This window comes from Schistocerca americana, chromosome 4 (assembly GCF_021461395.2).
Source record: "Schistocerca americana isolate TAMUIC-IGC-003095 chromosome 4, iqSchAmer2.1, whole genome shotgun sequence".
In the NCBI taxonomy this organism is placed as follows: domain Eukaryota; kingdom Metazoa; phylum Arthropoda; class Insecta; order Orthoptera; family Acrididae; genus Schistocerca; species Schistocerca americana.
The window spans coordinates 503,788,077-503,810,082 of record NC_060122.1 but is presented as its reverse complement, the minus strand read 5'-3'; the positions used below and the strand labels follow the sequence as shown (position 1 = coordinate 503,810,082).

At 39.0% G+C, this 22,006-nt stretch overlaps 1 protein-coding gene across 1 annotated transcript in view; it reads left to right on the top strand.

Moving 5' to 3' along the window:
* The window catches only part of LOC124613585 (laminin subunit gamma-1-like), a 193,811-nt gene extending 172,209 nt beyond the window's left edge, over positions 1-21,602 (top strand). Inside the window, exons 19-21 of the mRNA XM_047142301.1 lie at positions 10,577-10,694; positions 16,157-16,269; positions 19,819-21,602. Of these exons, the coding sequence (XP_046998257.1) occupies positions 10,577-10,694; positions 16,157-16,269; positions 19,819-19,941 (354 nt within the window). The 3' untranslated portion in view covers positions 19,942-21,602. The remainder of the gene's footprint in view (positions 1-10,576; positions 10,695-16,156; positions 16,270-19,818) is intronic.
* The last annotated feature ends 404 nt before the right edge of the window (positions 21,603-22,006 follow it).

The window sequence follows — 22,006 nt, the reverse complement described above, 5'->3', positions numbered from 1 at the left end:
CAGGGCAGTGTTCTCGGTCCCTTATTATTCTTGCTTTATATAAATGACATAAAAAATCCTAATAATGTTGTTCACAGATGACACTAGCATAATTATAATTGATGATAAAAAATCATTAACCACCACAACTGATATAGTCCTGAAATATATTCAACATTGGTTTAATGCTAATGAGTTAACACTTAATCTAAGTAAAACAAATTACATACAGTATGGCAAAGCAACTCAAGATATGGACCTCCAGTTAAAACTAATGGATAAGAAGATAGAGAGTGTACAATCCACAAAGTTTTTGGGCATGCACATTGATCAAAACTTAAGCAGGAAAGACCATCTCAAGTACTTATCCCACAGGCTCAATTTGGCATGTTTTGCATTGAGGATATTATCTAGAGTATGCAGTACAGACTGTACTAGACTAGTGTATTTTGCTTACTTTCAGTCCATCGTGTCTTATGGCATAGTGTTCTGGGGTAAAACTAAATCAAGCTTAACAGATATCTTCAAATTTCAGAAAAGAGCTGTACGAATCATAACAAATAACTCTCCAAGAGCTCATTGTAGGCCCCTTTTCAAAGAACTGCAAATACTCACAATACCATCACTGTACGTTTTTAAAAGCAATCTGTGTACAAGAGCACATATGAAAAATCTACGTACAAATGAGGACTGCCATAATTATAATACTAGAACTCGTAAGAATTTGTATGTAGAAAGGGTAAGGACAACACAAACCCAAAAGCATGTAAGATATTTTGGAATAAAACTCTACAATGCTCTGCCAGTGTACATGAAGGCAATAATAGATGAAGTAAAATTTAAGACTGAACTTAAAAATTACCTTTTAAGCAAAACTTTCTATGACGTAGATGAGTACTTTGATTGTGTGTAAATTTATTGCCAAAAATTTTAATTTGTATGTCTAAACTTGTACTTTTAAAAAATGCCTTGAAAGCGATATTCTATTATTATGTCTGTAGTACTTGTACTAGTATGATAACTTTGTTGTGACAATTCCTACATCATGTAAATGATATACAGAAAGATAATAAAATGAAATGAAATAATGAAATGAGCAAGCCCCCCAACACAATGTTCTCGATTTCAATGGCTGCTTTACAGCCTATGCCATCTGGATCCTTCTAACCAATACCAGCTTTTCTGAATTATGCGGCTGGGAACTTTCCCTGCAGTGTATCCCACATTCCCGTAATCCTTGTGGCCTCAACCTTCAGTAGCCATTGTCCTTATCTATCTAGCCCCTTCCCTGTCCCCGTTCCAGCGCTACACAGCCCTCTATTCCACCAACACACCCAGTCTTTTACTTCTCTCCTCATCTACTACACCCACCTCTCTCCCCTGCCCTTCATCTAACTACCCGACTGCATCTATCTGCTCTATCTTCTCTCTGCCTTGTCTCTGCATGCTCTCCCTGCAGCACTTTACCATCCTCTACTCTTACCCAACATCCCTCCCCCTCCCCACCCCAGCCTCTTCCTTACCCCTACCCAGTTGCCTCTCCCGCCATGTGTTGCTGTTTGTAGTCTTCAGTTGCCAGAGATAGTGGTCATGTGTATGTGAGTTGCATTTGCGTGGATTTGTGTGCACCTGTTGTCTTCTTTTGACAAAGGCCTTGTTGGCCGAAAGCTTATTTTGTGACAGCCTTTTACTTGTACTTATCTGCGACTCAGCATCTCTGCTATATGGTGAGTAGCAACTATCTTTTGATAATACTGTTACATTCCATCCTGGGTTTCCCATTGTATTAAAAAGAAGGAAAAGTCATCGTATTGAAAGTGTGGAGGATGTCTGTTCTTAACTCATAGCACTCAGGTCCTTTTTTCTTCTTTGGATAAGTATGTACAATTAATATGCACTTATGAAGCAAGGTGTAATAAATATCACTAATAAAAATAAACTAATCATTAATTAAAATGAAATAGCAGCACTAAAATTCCACAATGTAAGAAATAGGGACTAACTGTGTACAAACACACTGTGGAATAACAAAACCACTTGTTCAGTAGATCACACGAACTTTAAAGGAATCTGGCTTTAGGATAATCTTGGATAGGATATGCACATTGAAAATGTCTCAAACTAGTTAAGTGTAACATTTTACCTAAAGAGAGTGTTCGAAAATTGATGTCACAGAAAATACCTAGAACAAATATTTTGCTTTATTTTCATTCTCTATTAAAATATGGTGTTAATTTTAGAGCAAGACAGCATGCAGTGTAAAGCATTTTCAGACGTGAGAAAGTGAAATCAGTGAACACTATATAAAGTTTTTAAATCATACTGAAGGCATATTTAACTTCCCACTGCTTCTACATCATAGAGAAATTCCTTATGAAGTAATCCATGTAGATATCTATGGACTCTATAAATTTCCTAATTTTTGTTGTAACCTTCAGAATTTTCCAGGTGCCAATTTTGTAATGACAATAAATTTAAGAGAGGCACTAAATAAATTTAATTTTATTGATATAAAGCTGCTACTCCCTTCTGGAGATTATGTGCATATAAATAACTTAGAGAAAATAATCCAACATTATGTACTGAAATTGTAAACTGTTGTTTTTATGCAATTACAAAATACTGTATGTACCCATACTATCATAAAAAAAGTGTGTCCCTCTTATCACTTCACAACTGACTTGTTCCATAGCTGATCATACTGTGTACATGAAATGATGAAAGAGGATCAAGAAAATACGAAACAAAGCTGATGGCTGGTGACTTTTCCATTTGAAACATATCCTTCATAATCAAAGATAACATTAATAGCTCAGGTATCCAGAGGGTGTTTAATAAGGATGTCAGCTTTGACATTACACTTAGAAAAGTAGAAGTAAAAATTCTGTAAAATGATGGAGTAGAATACACATATATAATGATTATGACAATTTCTTGGACTATGTAATACATATCAGTAGGTGATTATGGGAAACAGGTGGTTCAATTTTGTTTTACCATGTGCTCTCTGTTGGATAGCATGATGTTATTTGTATTGAAAACTTTCTCAACCATTTATACTGGAGAATTAATTCTTGCATTCACAGCATGTTTTGCAGGTTTGTAATTACGAACATGAGAAATAGTGATTACAGCTAAGAAGTGGTAAAGAGAAAGAGAGATGAAAGTAAATTGTATGAGCTATCTAACAAGTTACTTTAAGCCCCATGTTGTCCATAACAGTCTCCATTAGGCTATCTTGTCACAAATAAAATAGTTTTGCAGGAAATACCTGGGGAACCTATGAGTGATAGAGAATGCAAAGCAATTTTCCAGTTATGAGGTGGATTGAAGGAGAGAACAAGTCAACAGATATGGTTTACAAGCAGTCTAAAGAAGTTTTTAGGTATGTCTTATAAACTGTTAATGCCAAAGTAAATGATTACATAGAGAGAGAGATGAAAACAGTATGTGGACAGAATGTGAGGTGAAAAACTACCGAAACAAATGGTTAATAAGAATCCTAAAGGACAAAGACACTTAGGTATACCAAGAAAATAAAGGTAATAAACTTTGTAAGACTGGTACATGCAGATGTTTAATCCCTGTTACATTACACTATGATATATTATGAATGAAAATAAAAGTCGTGCTTTGCAGATAGGATTAGACTGGTAAGGTTGCAGATGGGTGGATGTGTCTATTCCAAGATTATGACTGCTTATGAACTTAATCATTTTCATTGATTCTGAACTGTTGCAATGAAAAGTGAGGTTTATAAGATCTTGGCCAAGAGTGTCAGTCCTGCTACACTGGACAGGCTGGAAGTACTAGGCTCAGAGAACACCATTGAAAATGGAGAGAAAAGAAGTCAGATTTGTCTTTCGTTGAACATAACTTAAACAAAAATTATGAATAATAATCGATGTAGACATCCTACATTTAGAGGGAAAAGGTGCAAAGCTCACTCAGTTAAAAATTAAGAAACAGATTTGTGTATCCCCACATTTACCATTGTGTGAGCACACTCAGATCAATTATTAACCTCCATCAGACAATGTTACAACCTCAACTTAGGCGAAAAACCTTGGTGCCTTAATTCATAAACAGATAATGACACAAATTCCTATTCCTGTGCATGAAGTTCTACTCCAATGTATGTTTATTCATAGTTATTGAATACGCTGTCCTAATGAATTTTGAAAAATACCCATGTAACTGTGTCAAAAAATGTTATCATGCACTGAGAAATCCTTACAATTAAGTAGTGAGAAAAAGCTTGAAATAATATAGTTTAATGTGAGATGCACAGCAGAATTATTCATGTGGTGAGATGTGAAAGTGTTAAAGAAAATGTATCTCACACAATAACTGTAGGAAGGCAAGACAAACAAGGCAACATAAATCATATTATGAGCCACACTGAACTGCACTGAAAATTCATTCATCAATATAAGTTTGAGAGAATTTATTATTGCAGGAGCAGTTAATGTTCATTCAAGGGTTACAAGAGAAGGACAGTAGTACATCAAATGTGATACTGTGAGGAAGATAAGACATAATAAGAAAAAATGAAGTTTAGTAAATGCAAAAGGCATAATCAATGTACAATGAAATAAGAGAGGTAAGAAAAATGTTGAATGCTAGTGTTCAAATGCCAGGAATTAGTTTACAGAGTAATGGAGCATAGCTAAATATACTGATGAACATAGCTATATATACTGATGAGCAAAGAGTGTGAGATCTTATCTCAGTATATGTAGAATGCCAATTTTACTAAGACATCTCCAGATAAGAGGTCATCTCAGATCAAACAGAGGCAGACTGCTGCATCTAACAATGAAATACAATACCTACAGGTAAGGAGCAAAATGCGTCTCTGCACTATGACTACCTTTTTTTTCTATATATATATAAAGAAAAAAGACAAAGGTCAATGTAATACGCTATATGATTGAAATTAGAGCATCATACCTACTTCACAAATCATTTCTGTCATGTATTAATCAATTAATGATGGTTAACAGAATTTGAAAATGTCCCCATATTTCTTGTTACAAACACAAACATTTAAAGACTTTCACCTTCATACAGGTTTACAGCTTCAGATGAAGCCATTGGCTCAAAGTCCACAACAGAATACCTCAGCCCAGCTTCTACATTGTTATTGTTTAGGAAGTTAGATGATTGTATTGGATATCCTAAAATGTCCCTTCATTGTGGTCACAAAAAGAACAAAACGTTCTGCTTGACAACTCCCCCCCCCCCCTCCCCCCCACTGCATATCAAAGGCACAACTCTGACTTAGGTTGGATTTTGAGAGATGTTTTCTGCTACAAAATGTCCATTACTGATTCTTGTAATAAAAACTACATGTGTAAAACTATATCATAATACATTGTGGCGATGCACTACTATGTGTTTGTGCTCACCACTCTCCTGCTCTAGCAGACAATCTTGCACTCTAACAGATTATGTGTTGCCCGAAAAACCGCACTGTGAATTGTATGCATCTGAGGACAAGAATTTTCTCTATCATGTGCCACTTTGACACTCTGAATGTGGTTTTTCCATAAGGCATGCTACAGGAAATATCCCCAACTCTCAGCTCTTCCCAAGTCAATGCGGAGCTGTCCACATGACAAGTGCAGTGATTCATGTTCCTTTGGTGTTAAGTTTATGTTCATGTTATTTCATTATCAGAACTTGATGCCTTGATGCAGTGCTCCCAGATAGGAGCATGACCCTTGAAGACATCAATGATGAGTTGGTTGTGTGTGTCTGTGAAACTAGCAGCACTGCAGGCTCCTGTGATGCCTGTGGAGAACTAGAAGGTGAGATTGGTGCCATACTCCATGGCAACATTATTTAGCACCTGCCTCACAGACATGCATCCTGAGTGTGTAGTATCCCCATCTCAGAGCTTGTTAAATTATAGCAAGTGCGGCAAGATCCACCTCTTTTTGTGGCTGCTAGAGACTGAAATCCCCAACTGTGTTAGATTAGCTTCGTTTATGGTACCTCAAGTTCATTTATTTGTATTTTTTATTTGCTTTTGTCACTATGTTAGATTAGCTTAATTTCTGGCACCTCAAGTTGGTTAATTTGTATTTTGCTTTGATCACCATTTTAGATTAGATACACTCAGAGTACCCACAAATTCAGTTTTTTAATTTGCATATTTCCTTGATCACTGTGTTTGATTGGCCCCTTTTTCCTATATGTTAAACACATTAATGATGTTCCTAATGTTGTCTTAAAATACTGCATAAACTGATATGCCTCCTGGTGCAACCCGATCTGACTGCCCATCTCATGAATGCTACTGATTCCAGCCAGTCTGCCCTAGGTTTCATCCTTTGACAACAACCATCTGCCAGGTTCCTGGCAGTTGCTGGCATTCTTTTCCATGAAGCTCTCTGGGCCACAGCGGAGCTAGGCAGTGTAATCTTTAAGCTTCTTGTTGTCTATGAAGTGGCCAACTACTTCCACCCCTCGGTGGAAGGACACCCCTTCATGATCTGGACTGACCACCATCCACTTATGATAGGGTATTGTCAAAAGGAAGGCACTTAGAATTCTCCTAGGTAAATCTTTCATCAGGAGTAAATAGGTCAGTTCACAACCAACATATGGCACATGGCAGGCATCGATAATATCGTCACCAACTGCCTCAGCTGCTCCTGTGCTCTCACTGCCACCAAGGCAGCTATACCTGAGCTGCTAAGACCGAGGAGAGACCAAACGCTGGCCTCAACCTCCAACGGCACACAGTTCCTCGTACGAACGCACATGTTAGGTGGCAACTTCTGCATGACTTCCGGCCACACAGCCAACTCCACAGAGCATATCTGCATATCTGCACCTGCAGCCCCCCCTCCCCCCTCCGCCCCCAAGACTTCCGCAAGGTGGCATTTCAACACCTCCGTGACCTGTCACATCCTGGCACCTGTGCATCTGCGGCCCTCTTGTGGGAGCATTTCATCTGGCCCAACATTCAATGGGACTACAATGATTGGGATCACACCTGCCTCTCATGCTAGCACTTATCCCAGTGGACCATTGTCATTCCCATGTCCGTAACTGACATTGTAGCCCCCCTTACATTGCCAAACAACCACCAGTACATCATCACCATTATCAAGAGGTACAATCTGTGGCCATAAGCCATGTTACTGCCTGACATCATGGTGGATACAGTGGCAAAAGCTATTGTGGACAATTGGGTCTTGTATTTTGGATACCCCAGACACATGATGATGGACCATGGATGACAATTCACATCTTGCCTGTTTAAACAAAACCTGTTGTATGCTCATCCATTTTATTACTAGTTACCATCCTGTGACTAATGGTGTGGTGGAGAGATTCTGCATGATCCTAAAAGCCATCCTTGCATGCAAACCATAACTTGGTCTGCCACCGTGCCTCTAGTTCTCCTAGCATTGTGGATGGCCCATAAAACTAACTTGCATGTGTCCACAGTGTAAGTCGTCTATGGGCAGCTGCTCACTGTCCCAGGCAACTTCATCAGGGTGCAGCCCCTGCTGGCCACCACCTGCAACCCAGCCTATGTATAGTAACTACATGACACACATATGCCTGGTGCCCCAACAATGCCTTGGTGAGCACAAATCCTTTGTGCATCAGTACCTCTGCATCTGCATGCATGTCGTGCCCTGAATGGACACCAGCCAGTCACTGCTCTGCCAACAGTACTCAGGCCTGCCCCTTGTGCAGGGAGAAGACCTTTTACATACATCTATGTCATGCTGCCACCACAGTATCCATTGACTGATTGAAGAGGGAATACACACTCAACCTCCAGCCCTTCCGCACCATCTGTCATTGAAATTGAGGTGATGGACTCTGCCACCTTGGTGGGCAATATTTGGGAACTGAGAGTGGAGGCCACCCTGCTATCACACCACACCCAGCAGAGCTGCCCCTGAAACCTGCCACCTCACTCCTGCTGTTGGTCCTGTCCTCTGGTGCCTTGTCTGAGTGAAGAGGCACCAACACCACATCAGGCACCTGTCACCAGCTCCATGATGTCATCACACACCTTCACCACAAAGTGTGACCCAGTCTACTAGCAAAAGGTGGTAGCAGTGGGTGTGTACAGTGTCGGTACAGGACAGCGTGTGTTATGCTACCCATGCAGGATGCACTGTGCACCTCCTGCAATGTGCGACTTGCCTGAGCACGAGCTGCTTCCCATACACTCCAGCAGGCCCCACCCCCACACTGCAGCATACCCAACTATGCCCCCCTCCCATGTGCATCACTGCCCCCCATCCCGTTTTACCATGTGGTTGGATGTTACCACCATGCTGAGCTCGGGATGTGATGTCACAGAGGCAGCCATGTATCACGCAGTGCCTCCACCATCGTCAGTGGCACTTACTCCACTGACACCATGCTTCCACAAGTGGCAGTTGGGTAATCGATATTGGCAGTGGTCACTGCATTCTGCAACCTGCTTTCTTCTTCTTGAAGAGGGGAGGGGGGCAGGGGCGGGGGGAGTATTGTGCGGTGATGCACTACTACTTTTTTTGTGCCCACCACCTGTCTGCTCGAGTGATGATCTTGCACTGTAGCAAATGGCTCATCACTCAGCAAAAAGTTCATCACTAACTGAATGTATCCAAGAACAAGAGTTTTCTCTGCTACACACCTTTTTGCTGCAGCACTTGGAGTTTTTTCCTAAAACATGCTACAGGAAGCCTCCCCAACACCTGGACTTCTCCTGCTGATGCCAAGCTGTGCACATGAGAAAAGCAACAATTTAATGTTCTTTTGGTGTTAAGTTTGTGTTTAAGTTATTTAATTATCAGAACATACTAGATTGCTGCAGAGCACTCAGATAGTTGCATGACCCATGAAGACATAAATGGTGAGTCAGTTTTGTGTGTCTGTAAAATGAACAGTGTTGCAGGCTCCCATGATGCTACGGAAAATTAGAAGGCAAGGTTGATTCCATACTTCATGACAGCATTATTCACCACCTGCCTTGTGATCCCATGCCCTTAGCATAGAGTATAAACTTTATCAGTCAATTAACCCTTGAGTGAGCATGCCTATGTATAATGTGCACCATTTACAGATAACATTGTCTTATACTATTCCATTGTTTTGCAATTGTGAGATTGCTTCAGTTAACAGTGATACGTCGTGTTATCATACATCTAAGTGTGCAGCAGTAATACAAAATAAATTGGGAGCTAGTTGACAAAATTCATATGATCTGTGCAGGAAAATAAACCAGATTCTGAGCTAGCAGCAGTCCCAAAATGAGGCCGTAATCTACAAGATAATTGGCAATCAAATAAGCAGTTGGTAGTGATCTGATGCAGCTGCACTGTTTAATGCTTTGAGTGCATCATTATTGTGGTTTAATACTTGTGTGGAGCAAAAGTGATATAATGACATTTTATTTTTTACTGTCTAATTAAACAGTGATTTAGCTCATTTAATGTAAGTTTATTTTATCATTTCTGAATTAAACTGAGATTAAACTGTGATTTTCATCATAAATGTTTCCCTGGTAAAAGAAAGACAGCTGTTCTTTACAAGTGTACAAAGTATGCTGTGTGTGCATTTGCATTATGAGAAACAGCGTGCCTGTTTGAGGTTTAAATTGTAGGGAGTGTGGGAAGATCCAACATTTGTTTGTGAACTATACATAAACTAACGCAGTGTTATGCATGCAGCTGTTAGAGACTGAAATCCCCAACTATGTTAGACCAGCTTCGACCACCGTACCTCAAGTTCTTTTATCTCTATTTTGTATTTGCTTTAGTCACTGTGTTAGTTTAGTTTCACTTATGGTACCTCATCTTTGTTTATTTGTATATTGTATTTTGCTTTGATCACTGTATTAGATTAGCTTCACTCATGGTACCTCAAGTTTGTTTATCTGTATTTTGCTTGGATCACTCTGTTAGGTTAGATGCACTCACGGTACTTCCAAGTTCATTTATTTCTATTTGCATATTTCCTTGGTCATTGTGTTAGATCAGCCCCATTTATGATACCTAAAGAACATTAATGATGTTCCTCTTGTTGTCTTTAAAGATGTGTAAACTGATTACACTACATACAGTCAGTAGGCATGCCTCGTGTGTATTCATAATGCGTTCATGGGTGGTGGGATTACTGGGCCAACACAACTAAGAGTTTTTGTTCAGAGACATTTTCGTGGCAACTTACCTTTGTAAATGTGTTCTGCTATTATTGTGTTCTGCAATTAATTGTGCCTGTTAATGTTCCAATAAAGGAACTGTTTTGTATTTAGACATCTTTTTGTTATGTGTCTCTCATGCTTTACCCATCTGTTTTACCCTCCACACTTAGCAAATCCATAGTATCCACCTGTTTTGTGTTCAGTGAGCAACACAACTACCACAGTTCCTTTTTTCTCCTCTAGTTAATGTTACAAATGACACTCTGCCACCCATTTCACCAATGACCAAAGATTTACCTTTCTAAAGTGAAAATGTTTGTACCCAGCACACCTAAATGCTGTATGCAAATGATTCAGGATAGCATGATAGAACTCAGTACTAAAATGAACGTGATGAAATGTATAGTATTCTCAACTTTACTTGTGTTTCAGGTGAAAGGTGACATAGACCAAATGAGATACGATCAGGTGGAAACATTAAAAGTAGCACAGTGGTCTCTGCAACAGATAAGATCTATCACTGAAGAAATGACTAAGTTTTCTGAATTAGGTAATAGTAAACCTCATCCATCTAGATTACCATATCAGTGAATAGAACATTTACATCAGAATTTTTCTTATTGGAAGAATTTATCAATGAAACATGAACACTGACGTGTAGAAATAGTTTATGTGAATAGTCAAAAAAAGAGATTATAATGACTGCAGGTGTAAAAGATTATCTTGGCCAAACATATTGTTAGTGTATAGCATTGTTGTATTTCATTGCTATGCTACACATTTCTCATTGTATTTCTGAGATATACTGAAGTTCTGGAGTCCATCCACAGCACACTAGTGTAACAGGGGACACAAAGTAAGCTAAGTTGCAAAATCCATGCAATCGATATGTTTATTTACATATACTTTATGTATCTAAGCTGACTCCCAGTATTTCCTTTGTTTTCAAGCAAAATGATGTTTCACATAAATACACTCCTGGAAATTGAAATAAGAACACCGTGAATTCATTGTCCCAGGAAGGGGAAACTTTATTGACACATTCCTGGGGTCAGATACATCACATGATCACACTGACAGAACCACAGGCACATAGACACAGGCAACAGAGCATGCACAGTGTCGGCACTAGTACAGTGTATATCCACCTTTCGCAGCAATGCAGGCTGCTATTCTCCCATGGAGACGATCGTAGAGATGCTGGATGTAGTCCTGTGGAACGGCTTGCCATGCCATTTCCACCTGGCGCCTCAGTTAGACCACCGTTCGTGCTGGACGTGCAGACCGCGTGAGACGACGTTCACCCAGTCCCAAACATGCTCAATGGGGGACAGATCCGGAGATCTTGCTGGCCAGGGTAGTTGACTTACACCTTCTAGAGCACGTTGGGTGGCACGGGATACATGCGGATGTGCATTGTCCTGTTGGAACAGCAAGTTCCCTTGCCGGTCTAGGAATGGTAGAACGATGGGTTCGATGACCGTTTGGATGTACCGTGCACTATTCAGTGTCCCCTCGACAATCACCAGTGGTGTACGGCCAGTGTAGGAGATCGCTCCCCACACCATGATGCCGGGTGTTGGCCCTGTGTGCCTCGGTCGTATGCAGTCCTGATTGTGGCGCTCACCTGCACGGCGCCAAACACGCATACGACCATCATTGGCACCAAGGCAGAAGCGACTCTCATCACTGAAGACGACACGTCTCCATTCGTCCCTCCATTCACGCCTGTCGCGACACCACTGGAGGCGGGCTGCACGATGTTGGGGCGTGAGCGGAAGACGGCCTAACGGTGTGCGGGACCGTAGCCCAGCTTCATGGAGACGGTTGCGAATGGTCCTCGCCAATACCCCAGGAGCAACAGTGTCCCTAATTTGCTGGGAAGTGGCGGTGCGGTCCCCTACGGCACTGCGTAGGATCCTACGGTCTTGGCGTGCATCCTTGCGTCGCTGCGGTCCGGTCCCAGGTTGACGGGCACGTGCACCATCCACCGACCACTGGCGACAACATCGATGTACTGTGGAGACCTCACGCCCCACGTGTTGAGCAATTCGGCGGTACGTCCACCCGGCCTCCCGCATGCCCACTATACGCCCTCGCTCAAAGTCCGTCAACTGCACATACGGTTCACGTCCACGCTGTCGCGGCATGCTACCAGTGTTAAAGACTGCGATGGAGCTCCGTATGCCACGGCAAACTGGCTGACACTGACGGCGGCGGTGCACAAATGCTGCGCAGCTAGCGCCATTCGACGGCCAACACCGTGGTTCCTGGTGTGTCCGCTGTGCCGTGCGTGTGATCATTGCTTGTACAGCCCTCTCACAGTGTCCGGAGCAAGTATGGTGGGTCTGACACACCGGTGTCAATGTGTTCTTTTTTCCATTTCCAGGAGTGTATGTTTCAAAAATTTAGGTACAAAAACTTGATGTTGAATTTATACATGTTTTCTGTATTGATTTCATCAAAACTTATGTGGTTATCATGGTATATTGTGTAGTACTAAATTGTTAATTGTAAATGTAAGCTGTGCTTATAGGGAATGTTATATTTTGTTGTGGTCTTCAGTCCAGAGACTGGTTTGATGCAGCCCTCCACGCTCCTCTATCTTGTGCAGCTCGATGTAACTTGCATCATTTAACTTCCCCCCCCCCCCCCCTTTCTACCTTTCAGCCCAAGGTGTTACAGGAGTTTTATGACATTATCATTCCAAGCAGAATTTAAACAAAAGTGCCTGTCTCTATAAGGTCACTTCTTCATCTAATGTCTACATCTACATCTACATCTACATATCTACATCTACATCTACATCCATACTCCACAAGCCCCCTGATGGTGTGTGGCGGAGGGTACTTTGAGTACCTCTATCGGTTCTCCCTTCTATTCCAGTCTCGTATTGTTCATGGGAAGAAAGATTGTCAGTATGCCTCTGTGTGGGCTCTAATCTCTCTGATTTTATCCTCATAGTCTCTTTGCGAGATATACGTAGGAGGGAGCAATATATTGCTTGACTCCTTGGTGAAGGTATGTTCTCAAAACTTCAACAAAAGCCCATACCGAGCTACTGAGTGTCTCTCCTGCAGAGTCTTCCACTGGAGTTTATCTATCATCTCTGTAACGCTTTTGCGATTACTAAATGATCCTGTAATGAAGCGCGCTGCTCTCTGTTGGATCTTCTCTCTCTCTTCTATCAACCCTATCTGGTACAGGCACCCTGCACTGGTAAGCAATATTCAAGCAGTGGGCAAACAAGTGTGCTGTAACCTACTTCCTTTGTTTTCAGATTGCATTTCCTTAGGATTCTTCCAATGAATCTCAGTCTGGCATCTACTTTACCGATGATCAACATTATGTGATCATTCCATTTTAAATCACTCCTAATGCCTACTCCCAGATAATTTATGGAATTAACTGCTTCCAGTTGCTGACCTGCTATATTGTAGCTAAATGATAATGGATCTTTCTTTCTGTGTATTCGCAGCACATTACACTTGTCTACATTGAGATTCAATTGCCTTTCCCTGCATCATGTGTCAATTCGTTGCAGATCCTCCTGCATTTCAGTACAATTTTCCAGTGTTACAGCCTCTCGATATACTACAGCATCATCCACAAAAAACCTCAGTGAACTTCCAATGTTATCCACAAAGTCATTTATGTATATTGTGGATAGCAACGGTCCTATGACACTCCCCTGTGGCACACCTGAAATCACTCTTACTTTGGAAGACTTCTCTCCATTGAGAATGACATGCTGTGTTCTGTTATCTAGGAACTCTTCAATCCAATCACACAATTGGTCTGATAGCCCATATGCTCTTACTTTGTTCATTAAACGACTGTGGGGAACTGTATCGAATGCCTTGTGGAAGTCAAGAAACATGGCATCTACCTGGGAACCCATGTCTATGGCCCTCTGAGTCTCATGGATGAATAGCGCGAGCTGGGTTTCACACGATCATCTTTTTCGAAACCCATGCTGATTCCTACAGAGTAGATTTCTAGTCTCCAGAAAAGTCATTATACTCGAACATAATACATGTTCCAAAAATCTACAACTGATTGACATTAGAGATATAGGTCTAAAGTTCTGCACATCTGTTCAACGTCCCTTCTTGAAAACGGGGATGACCTGTGCCCTTTTCCAATCCTTTGGAACGCTACACTACACAACCTACGGTACACCACTGCAAGAAGGGGGCAAATTTCTTCGCATACTCTGTGTAAAATCGAACTGGTATCCCATCAGGTCCAGTGGCCTTTCCTCTCTTGAGCAATTTTAGTTGTTTTTCTATCCCTCTGTCATCTATTTCGATATCTACCATTTTGTCATCTGTGCGACAATCTAGAGAAGGAACTACAGTGCAGTCTTCCTCTGTGAAACAGCTTTGGAAAAAGACATTTAGTATTTCAGCCTTTAGTCTTTCATCCTCCTTTTCAGTACCATTTTGGTCACAGAGTGTCTGGACATTTTGTTTGGATCCACCTACCACTTTGACATAAGACCAAAATTTCTTAGGGTTTTCTGCCAAGTCAGTACATAGAACTTTTCTTTCGAATTCATTGAACACGTTTCGCATAGCCCTCCTCACGCTACATTTTGCTTTGTGTAATTTGTGTTTGTCTGCAAGGCTTTGACTATGTTTATATTTGCTGTGAAGTTCCCTTTGCTTCTGCAGCAGTTTTCTAACTTGGTTGTTGTATCACGATGGCTCTTTCCATCTCTTACGATCTTGCTTGGCACATACTCATATAATGCATATTGTATGATGCTTTTGAACTTTGTCCACTGATCCTCAACACTATCTGTACTTGAGACAAAACTTTTGTGTTGAGCTGTCAAGTACTCTGAAATCTACTTTTTGTCAATTTTGCTAAACAGAAAAATCTTCCTACCTGCTTGGATAATAAATTACTCTAATAGCTAGGGAAGTGTTTGTCAGGAATCTTTGTGCTGTTATACTCTTATAAAATGACAGATACCAAGGCAGTGTTCTGCAATAGTAGTTTTTCTGTTGTATGTGTGAGAGACACATGTGTTCCATGGTGCTTTTTCCATGGTGCTGTGGTGCTGACCCCAAGACAACTGTATGATGTGCCATGACTGCATGGAATATGCTAGACATGGGCCTTACAAAAACCAAGATTATCCTTTACAGTCCCTAAAAGAGACCTAATCTTAGATAGTGATCAAAAAACGCATTTCACACTTTGTTTCTGTGAAATACATTCAGTCCTGTTGGAAATGCTATTACTCTCCCAATGATGAATTATATGTTAGGGTTGTTTAGTGGAGATAATTTAGCCAGTTCAGATGGCATATGGTTGTAGGTATTGTACCTGTGCCCTGCTTGGATACAGAATTCACACTCTTGTGTAGACTGAATATTGATACAGCCCCTGAATTGGAGATAGTTAAACTATCCAGAAATGCTGATGCTAAGCAGTACTGAAAGGAGTACACCTACCATGTTGCATGGATATGTCTGAAGGTGTATAGCTGCCTGTAAATACGGTGGCATGAGGCAAAATGATGTTTCATTGTGTCATATGAAGTTGACAGTTATGCATGATATTGACCACTGTATTATTGATCTTGCTGTGCTTTTAATTTGTTTTGGATTACTCTTAAGGAACTGTAGATTTCACTTATCAAAAATATTCATTGATTAGAATTAGCAAACCACATTTTTTTACTTCTCATGCTTGTGATAGTATTGTGGACTAATTTTCATTTTGTGGAAATGGTAGAACTTCAGCAGAAAATAATATGCAGTCTGTAAATGTGCTCTCTTAAAGCTAGTCCCACAGGACAAGCCCAGATAGATTATAGTAATGTAATATGATCAGACTGCAATACCTGTATTATTTTCATTTTTGCAATTTTTATAACAAATAAATGCTCCAATTGCAGAAATTGGCATGCATCAGCACCAGCTATTTGCTAAATACTGTGAAGTAGCAGCAGTCACGTTTTATCAAGTGGTGTAACATGTCACTGTTGTTTTTCTTCAGATATTTCTACAATAGAAATCCTGGAGAGAAAGTTTGTGATGGCAGAAAATGAATTACTGAACATCAGATTAGACGAGAGGATCAGAGTTCTTAGAGAAGCCAGGCATGAGCAGGTAAACTTTGTTATTCTGTTGAGTTTTATTTCAGATTTGTTTGCTGTAAATACAAAAGTGGAAAATAAAATACAAACATTCTGGAACAATAGTCTTCCATGAATGAAGCTTTGTTCACATGTTACACAGACTGTACAGTATACAAGCTCATACACCTACTAACAAATGATCTTTGACAATAATGTAAATATCTTCTGTGACTGCCCATAGCTATTTAGACCTACAATTTTGTGCAGAGACAGTCATGGAGTGTTAAATGTCATCTTCAGAGATAATTTTCACTGCTACTTTTGCTTGTTGTTGGAATTCATTGTGTGAGTACATTTAACTGTCGATTGTACCCATGAAAAGTAGCATTGATAATTACTGTACAGACAACACTGCTCATGACAATGGAACAAGATGTAGACTGAACTTACATTTACCAAGAAAGAATAGACATAAATGTCAAAATAGCATTTTCTACAGAGGGTTAGAAGTCTTTAACTGCCAAAGGAGGTTAAAGAAATTGCTAAAACAAATTTATTTAGAAAGTAAAGTAAAGAGCACCTTTTAAGCAATATATTCTATACATTTAAGAATGTCTTAGATAACACATAGTAGGGGTTTGGCAAGAAAAGTAACACAAATGAATAATAATAATAATAATAATAATAATGACAATAAAACGTCTATCATTTCAGGTAACACTTTCACACTATATTTTTCCTTTTGTTTTTCTTTTCTGCAAAAAGTTACTCATAACGTTAAATGATATACATATAATCTAACACCTTATCCTCTTTCTGAACTCAACATCTCAGTTGTTAAAGTGGGATGCTGACTCATTTTTCCAAGCTAGCAAATTGGAAATTCTGGTACACTAAATGGGCATGATGTTAGCTACTAGTGTGTGTAGCGTAATGAAACAATGTACACTGAAGTAGTTAAAGTCATCAGATAGAGATATGCAGAAATACAGGTAGCTATAGTATCACATACGCAAGGTATAAAAGGGGCATTGCACTCGCAGAGCTGTCATTTGTATTCAGGTGATTCTTGTGAAAAGGTTTGCAAGTGATTATGGCCACATGATGGGAACTAACAGACTTTGAATGCAGATAGTTTGAGATAGACACAGGGGGCTTTCTATTTTGGAAATCATTAGGGAATTCAATATTTCAAGGTCCACAGCGTCAGGAGTCTGCTGAGAATATCAGATTTCAGGCATTATCTCTCACCATCAATAACACAGTGGCTGACAGCTTTCACTTATCTATCAAGAGCAGAGGCATTTGCATGGAGTTGTCAGTGCTAACAAAAAAGTAACAGTGCATGAAATAACCACAGAAATCAATATGGGATGTATGATGAACATATACATTATGACAGTGTGGCAAAATTTGTTGTTAATGGGCCATGGCAGCAGACAACCAAAGTGTGTACCTTTGTTAACAGCACATAATCACCTGGAGCACCTCTCTTGCATCTATTCTTCCTGGCAAATTGATTAATTACATTGTCAATAGGACAATCAATGTCAGAGTGAGCCATTAAGTCAACCCTCCTTCATTGTCGACCTCAGCCATGCCTTTGACAGTGCAACGTCAAACTTCTTTCTACTGTAGCAATAGATGCAGGTAGACAAGCAAATATTTTGTGCAGCATGTGCAAAGTAGGATAGTCAGATCTGGGACAAGCACACAATGCTTGTGTAACAGAATCATGATCATTAAGAGCATTAATGTGTGCTACATAGGAAAGTACAACTACTTTTACTCCGTAAAAGAATTTTTAAATTACACAAAGTAGCCTTGTAAACAATGATTATGTAATAATTGTTAAATTCAAATTGCTGTATTTGTCACTTGTAATTTATGATTGTTATCTGTAATTAATTTTGTCATGCTCTATCTATCTCTCTCTCTCTCTCTCTCTCTCTCTCTCTCTCTCTCTCTCTCTCTCTCGTGTGTGTGTGTGTGTGTGTGTGTCTGCTCCTTTCGCAATTTTTGACTTTGACTTGCCCTATATTCAATGTACTATTTAAGTATGTAATAAATGAATGATCGAATGAATGAACGAACTCAATTCATCGAGTCGATTGACGAAAGAAACAGACAAATAGCATGCAGGCTGACTGGCAGGGGCGGTGGTGGTGGCAATGGTACAGAGTAATAAAAGAGATAACTGGCAGCTGGAAGACAGGTTACAAAAACTATAAAGGAAATTCATTGAGCACATTTATGAGCAAGTTGAAATAATCATTAATTAAAAGATTTTTATATTCACAGAAAGATTTCTGAGTTCCATTATTTATTTATTGTACTATTTTTGTGTATTGCTGCATATTAGCAGTGGTAAATATTTATATAATAATATCTAATATGGTACTTGTGGTACATATTTATTATATTTATTACATGATATCATTGTTGTAAGTACAAAAAAATGACAGTGTCCATAACTAAAGTTATTATGGATTGTTGAGAAAGAAGCCTCTAGCAAAATGTTTGTATGTGTAATAATAATCTGTTTCAGACCATGCTGCATTTCCTAACATGTCATTGAGGATTTTGATATTGTCATTATATGTTATTTTTTCACTACACATCATTTCATGCTACAGGGTGGAGGATTTATATTAGATAGAAATTATAATTTTACTGCATGATTGTTAAAGTTGGCTTAAGGACAGTTCTCTGTCTCACAGTGAAACAACATTGTTTTAAATTTTTCTGAGAACTTCTCAATATTTCCCAAATGGGGATATGGAAAGTGCAATAATTAAAAGTGCACTACTGGTAACATCACCTCACGTTTATATGTTTACTTGTGTTACTCTGCATGATAACTACTTGTGTCTATAACTTTGAATCTATGATTAGTTTTCATATACATAATTATTTCTCCTTTCTCTAAATTGCTTCTACAGTAGGAAGTTGCTAATTTGGAACACAATGATAGATATATGCTCCAATTGAGAACTTCTGTTATTTTGATCTCTACTGTACTGCCTGTGTGGGTCAAGATGTGAACTGAAACCTCCTACACCAGTAACCGCAGGAATTTTCTCATGTAAAATTTTTGTAACATCTCCCCCCCCCCCCCCTCCCCCCTATATTCTCTGTCAACATTTTTGTTGGGATGTTCAGTGTACAATGCTTGAATGAGTTACTGATCAAATTAAAAATAATTCATAGTACATTAAAAATTACTATGGTGCCCAAACAGGTTTCTGCTTCTTTGAGCATCCTTTATGTCCTACCACACTTTGATACTATATTCTGACACAATGAGTACTGTGTGTGTTTTGTGTTTGGTCATACATAATCATACAGGCTTGACAGTCTTCTTGTGTAAACAGTTTATTTGTTCACTTTGTACTGTTTAATAAAGTTGTTATGCTATTGTTATGTCTAAGCTTTTATTTTGTGGCATGTGATTTAAGTATGGTCTTGCATGAATTGAAAAACAAAACATTCTGAATTGGAAAAAAAGAAACAAAAACATTATGAGTTTGTAATGCACTTCGAGTTTCATTTGTTCAGTATGAGCAATTATTTTTTCCAGATGCAGTGGATTCATTATTACGAAGATGAAATTATAAAACTCAGGGCTGAAGTAGCACACACAGAACAAGTTGCTAATGCTCTGCCTAAGGCTTGTGGCTCTCGCCTGCAGCTAGAACCATAACAGAAAATACCACAAGAAGGTCTACACAAAAAAGTAGTAAAATGAGACAGTGGTAACTGAACAGTTCCTCATGAAACCTGGAAGCTAATACAGACACCACATTGATGTTTTCTGGGATAACTAAACTATCTTATTTACGATTAGTGTCAGTAGCATATAATAATATTGTATCAATTGTAGCTACTTGTATTTGCAGTTGTGGACAGCCATATTTCTATAGAAACACTGTGAACAACACTAATATGATAGTTGTGAACCAACCATGGTGAGATACGAATGTTTAACAGTTGCTGCAATACTAATCAAAATAGCTCTGAAACTTCAGCTAAGCACTAAATATAGATTTTGTTTCCTACATTGTGTTTAAAATCTATGAAAATATCTGCTTAATATACTTCAAATACCAAAGATATAATAAATATTTGTTTGTTGCTTTTCTAAACAATAAAACAATTAATTTCCCATTTGTATCAGATTAAAATATGAACACTATTGTTATTTAGTTGTGTAGAAATGGTCTACATATCTTTACATTCCCTAAGAGAGTCAAACTGATACTGAAACAAGTTCTACCTGCAAGTCTGCAATTAAAACATTACTGATAACAATCTTAGTGTTAATATACTGTAACTAATATCATCAGAGAAATTTCATTGTAAGGTTGTTTTGAAATAGAATTTAAAACACCTTGAAGAATTAAGAAATAGACATCGATAGTAATACATTATTTTTATGTTGAATGTAGAGGTGTAAAAGGCAAAGCTTTGAGAGATATGTAATATTGGTTTACCTTGTTGCATGCCATCATTAATAAGCTATGAGCCTACACTGTGAGTATGGTATGCCATTTTTTGTGTGATGTACACAACTCTGGAAGAAAGAAAAGTGCTCAATAAACAATGTACAAGGTGTTTCACAATTCCTATTACTGGTTTCTGGGGGCTTTATACGGAACTTAGTAGATAATGGTTTGATAAGCAACATACATCAAGAAATGTACTGTTTGATGTAAAATAAGTTGGAAGATTTGATCAGTTTCAAATTTCCGGCTTCATGGCACATACACAGTAGAGAAAATGGCCATGAGTGCTCTTGGTGACTCTATTGTTTGTTGCACAAGGTGTATCTGCAATGGATGCTTTCAGCCACATGTTCCACAAACACTAATGCTTGTCCACAGAGCACCACTGTCAACCTTCTTAGTTGCGAGCATACCAGTTTCTTGCAGCTATTGATGTATTCTGATGAAAAAGGTATGTGATGGACTGAGAGGAACTAGAAAACATTCTCAATATATGTGTTGTGCAGCTCTCCCATTACATACTGTATTGTGAAGTGAGAATTTGATCAATCTGATCTTCAAATTTATTTTATATAAATGATACATTTCTAGGCATGGATTTCTTCTTAAAACTTTATCTACTGACTCCCCTCTACAATATTTAGAAATGTGTGATAGCAATTGTGAAATACAATGTACATACAGTTATCATCAGCATTGTAACTATCAATCATAGTACTGCTGGCATTAGTGAATGCTCTGTAAATATGCTCGGGTTCTAGGTTTTGTACTATTCAGTGTGTCATAAAATATTTGACCACCATATTGACTTTGTTGTATAAATTTATAATCAATGAAATTTTGGTAAGCATTAAATAACAATAAAAGGGAAAAATATTCCAGGGAAGGTGTCAGTTTCTCATATAAATAATAGTTAAAATCAAACAGTTGGCAGCTGTGAGTTAAAGATAGTGCTTGTGTCTGTTATTAGTAATATACAGTCAGTAACGCATATGAGTGAGCATTCAAATGTGCAAAGCAGAATTTTTATTCACAGCAGACATTGCCCCCTCCAATTCACATGACTTTGGTGCAGGTTTGCCTGTGAAGCACACTGCAGATGTTGAATCTCAATACATCTCAAGTTCAGACAGATCCTGTCCAGAATTACTGTGGATGCTGTTTACTTACATCATGAGAATCATAATTTCCATTTGTTATCTGGAATGAAATTGGCTTCAAGCATTTTGCTTGTTTGTGACAAGTTCCGCAGATCAGATATTG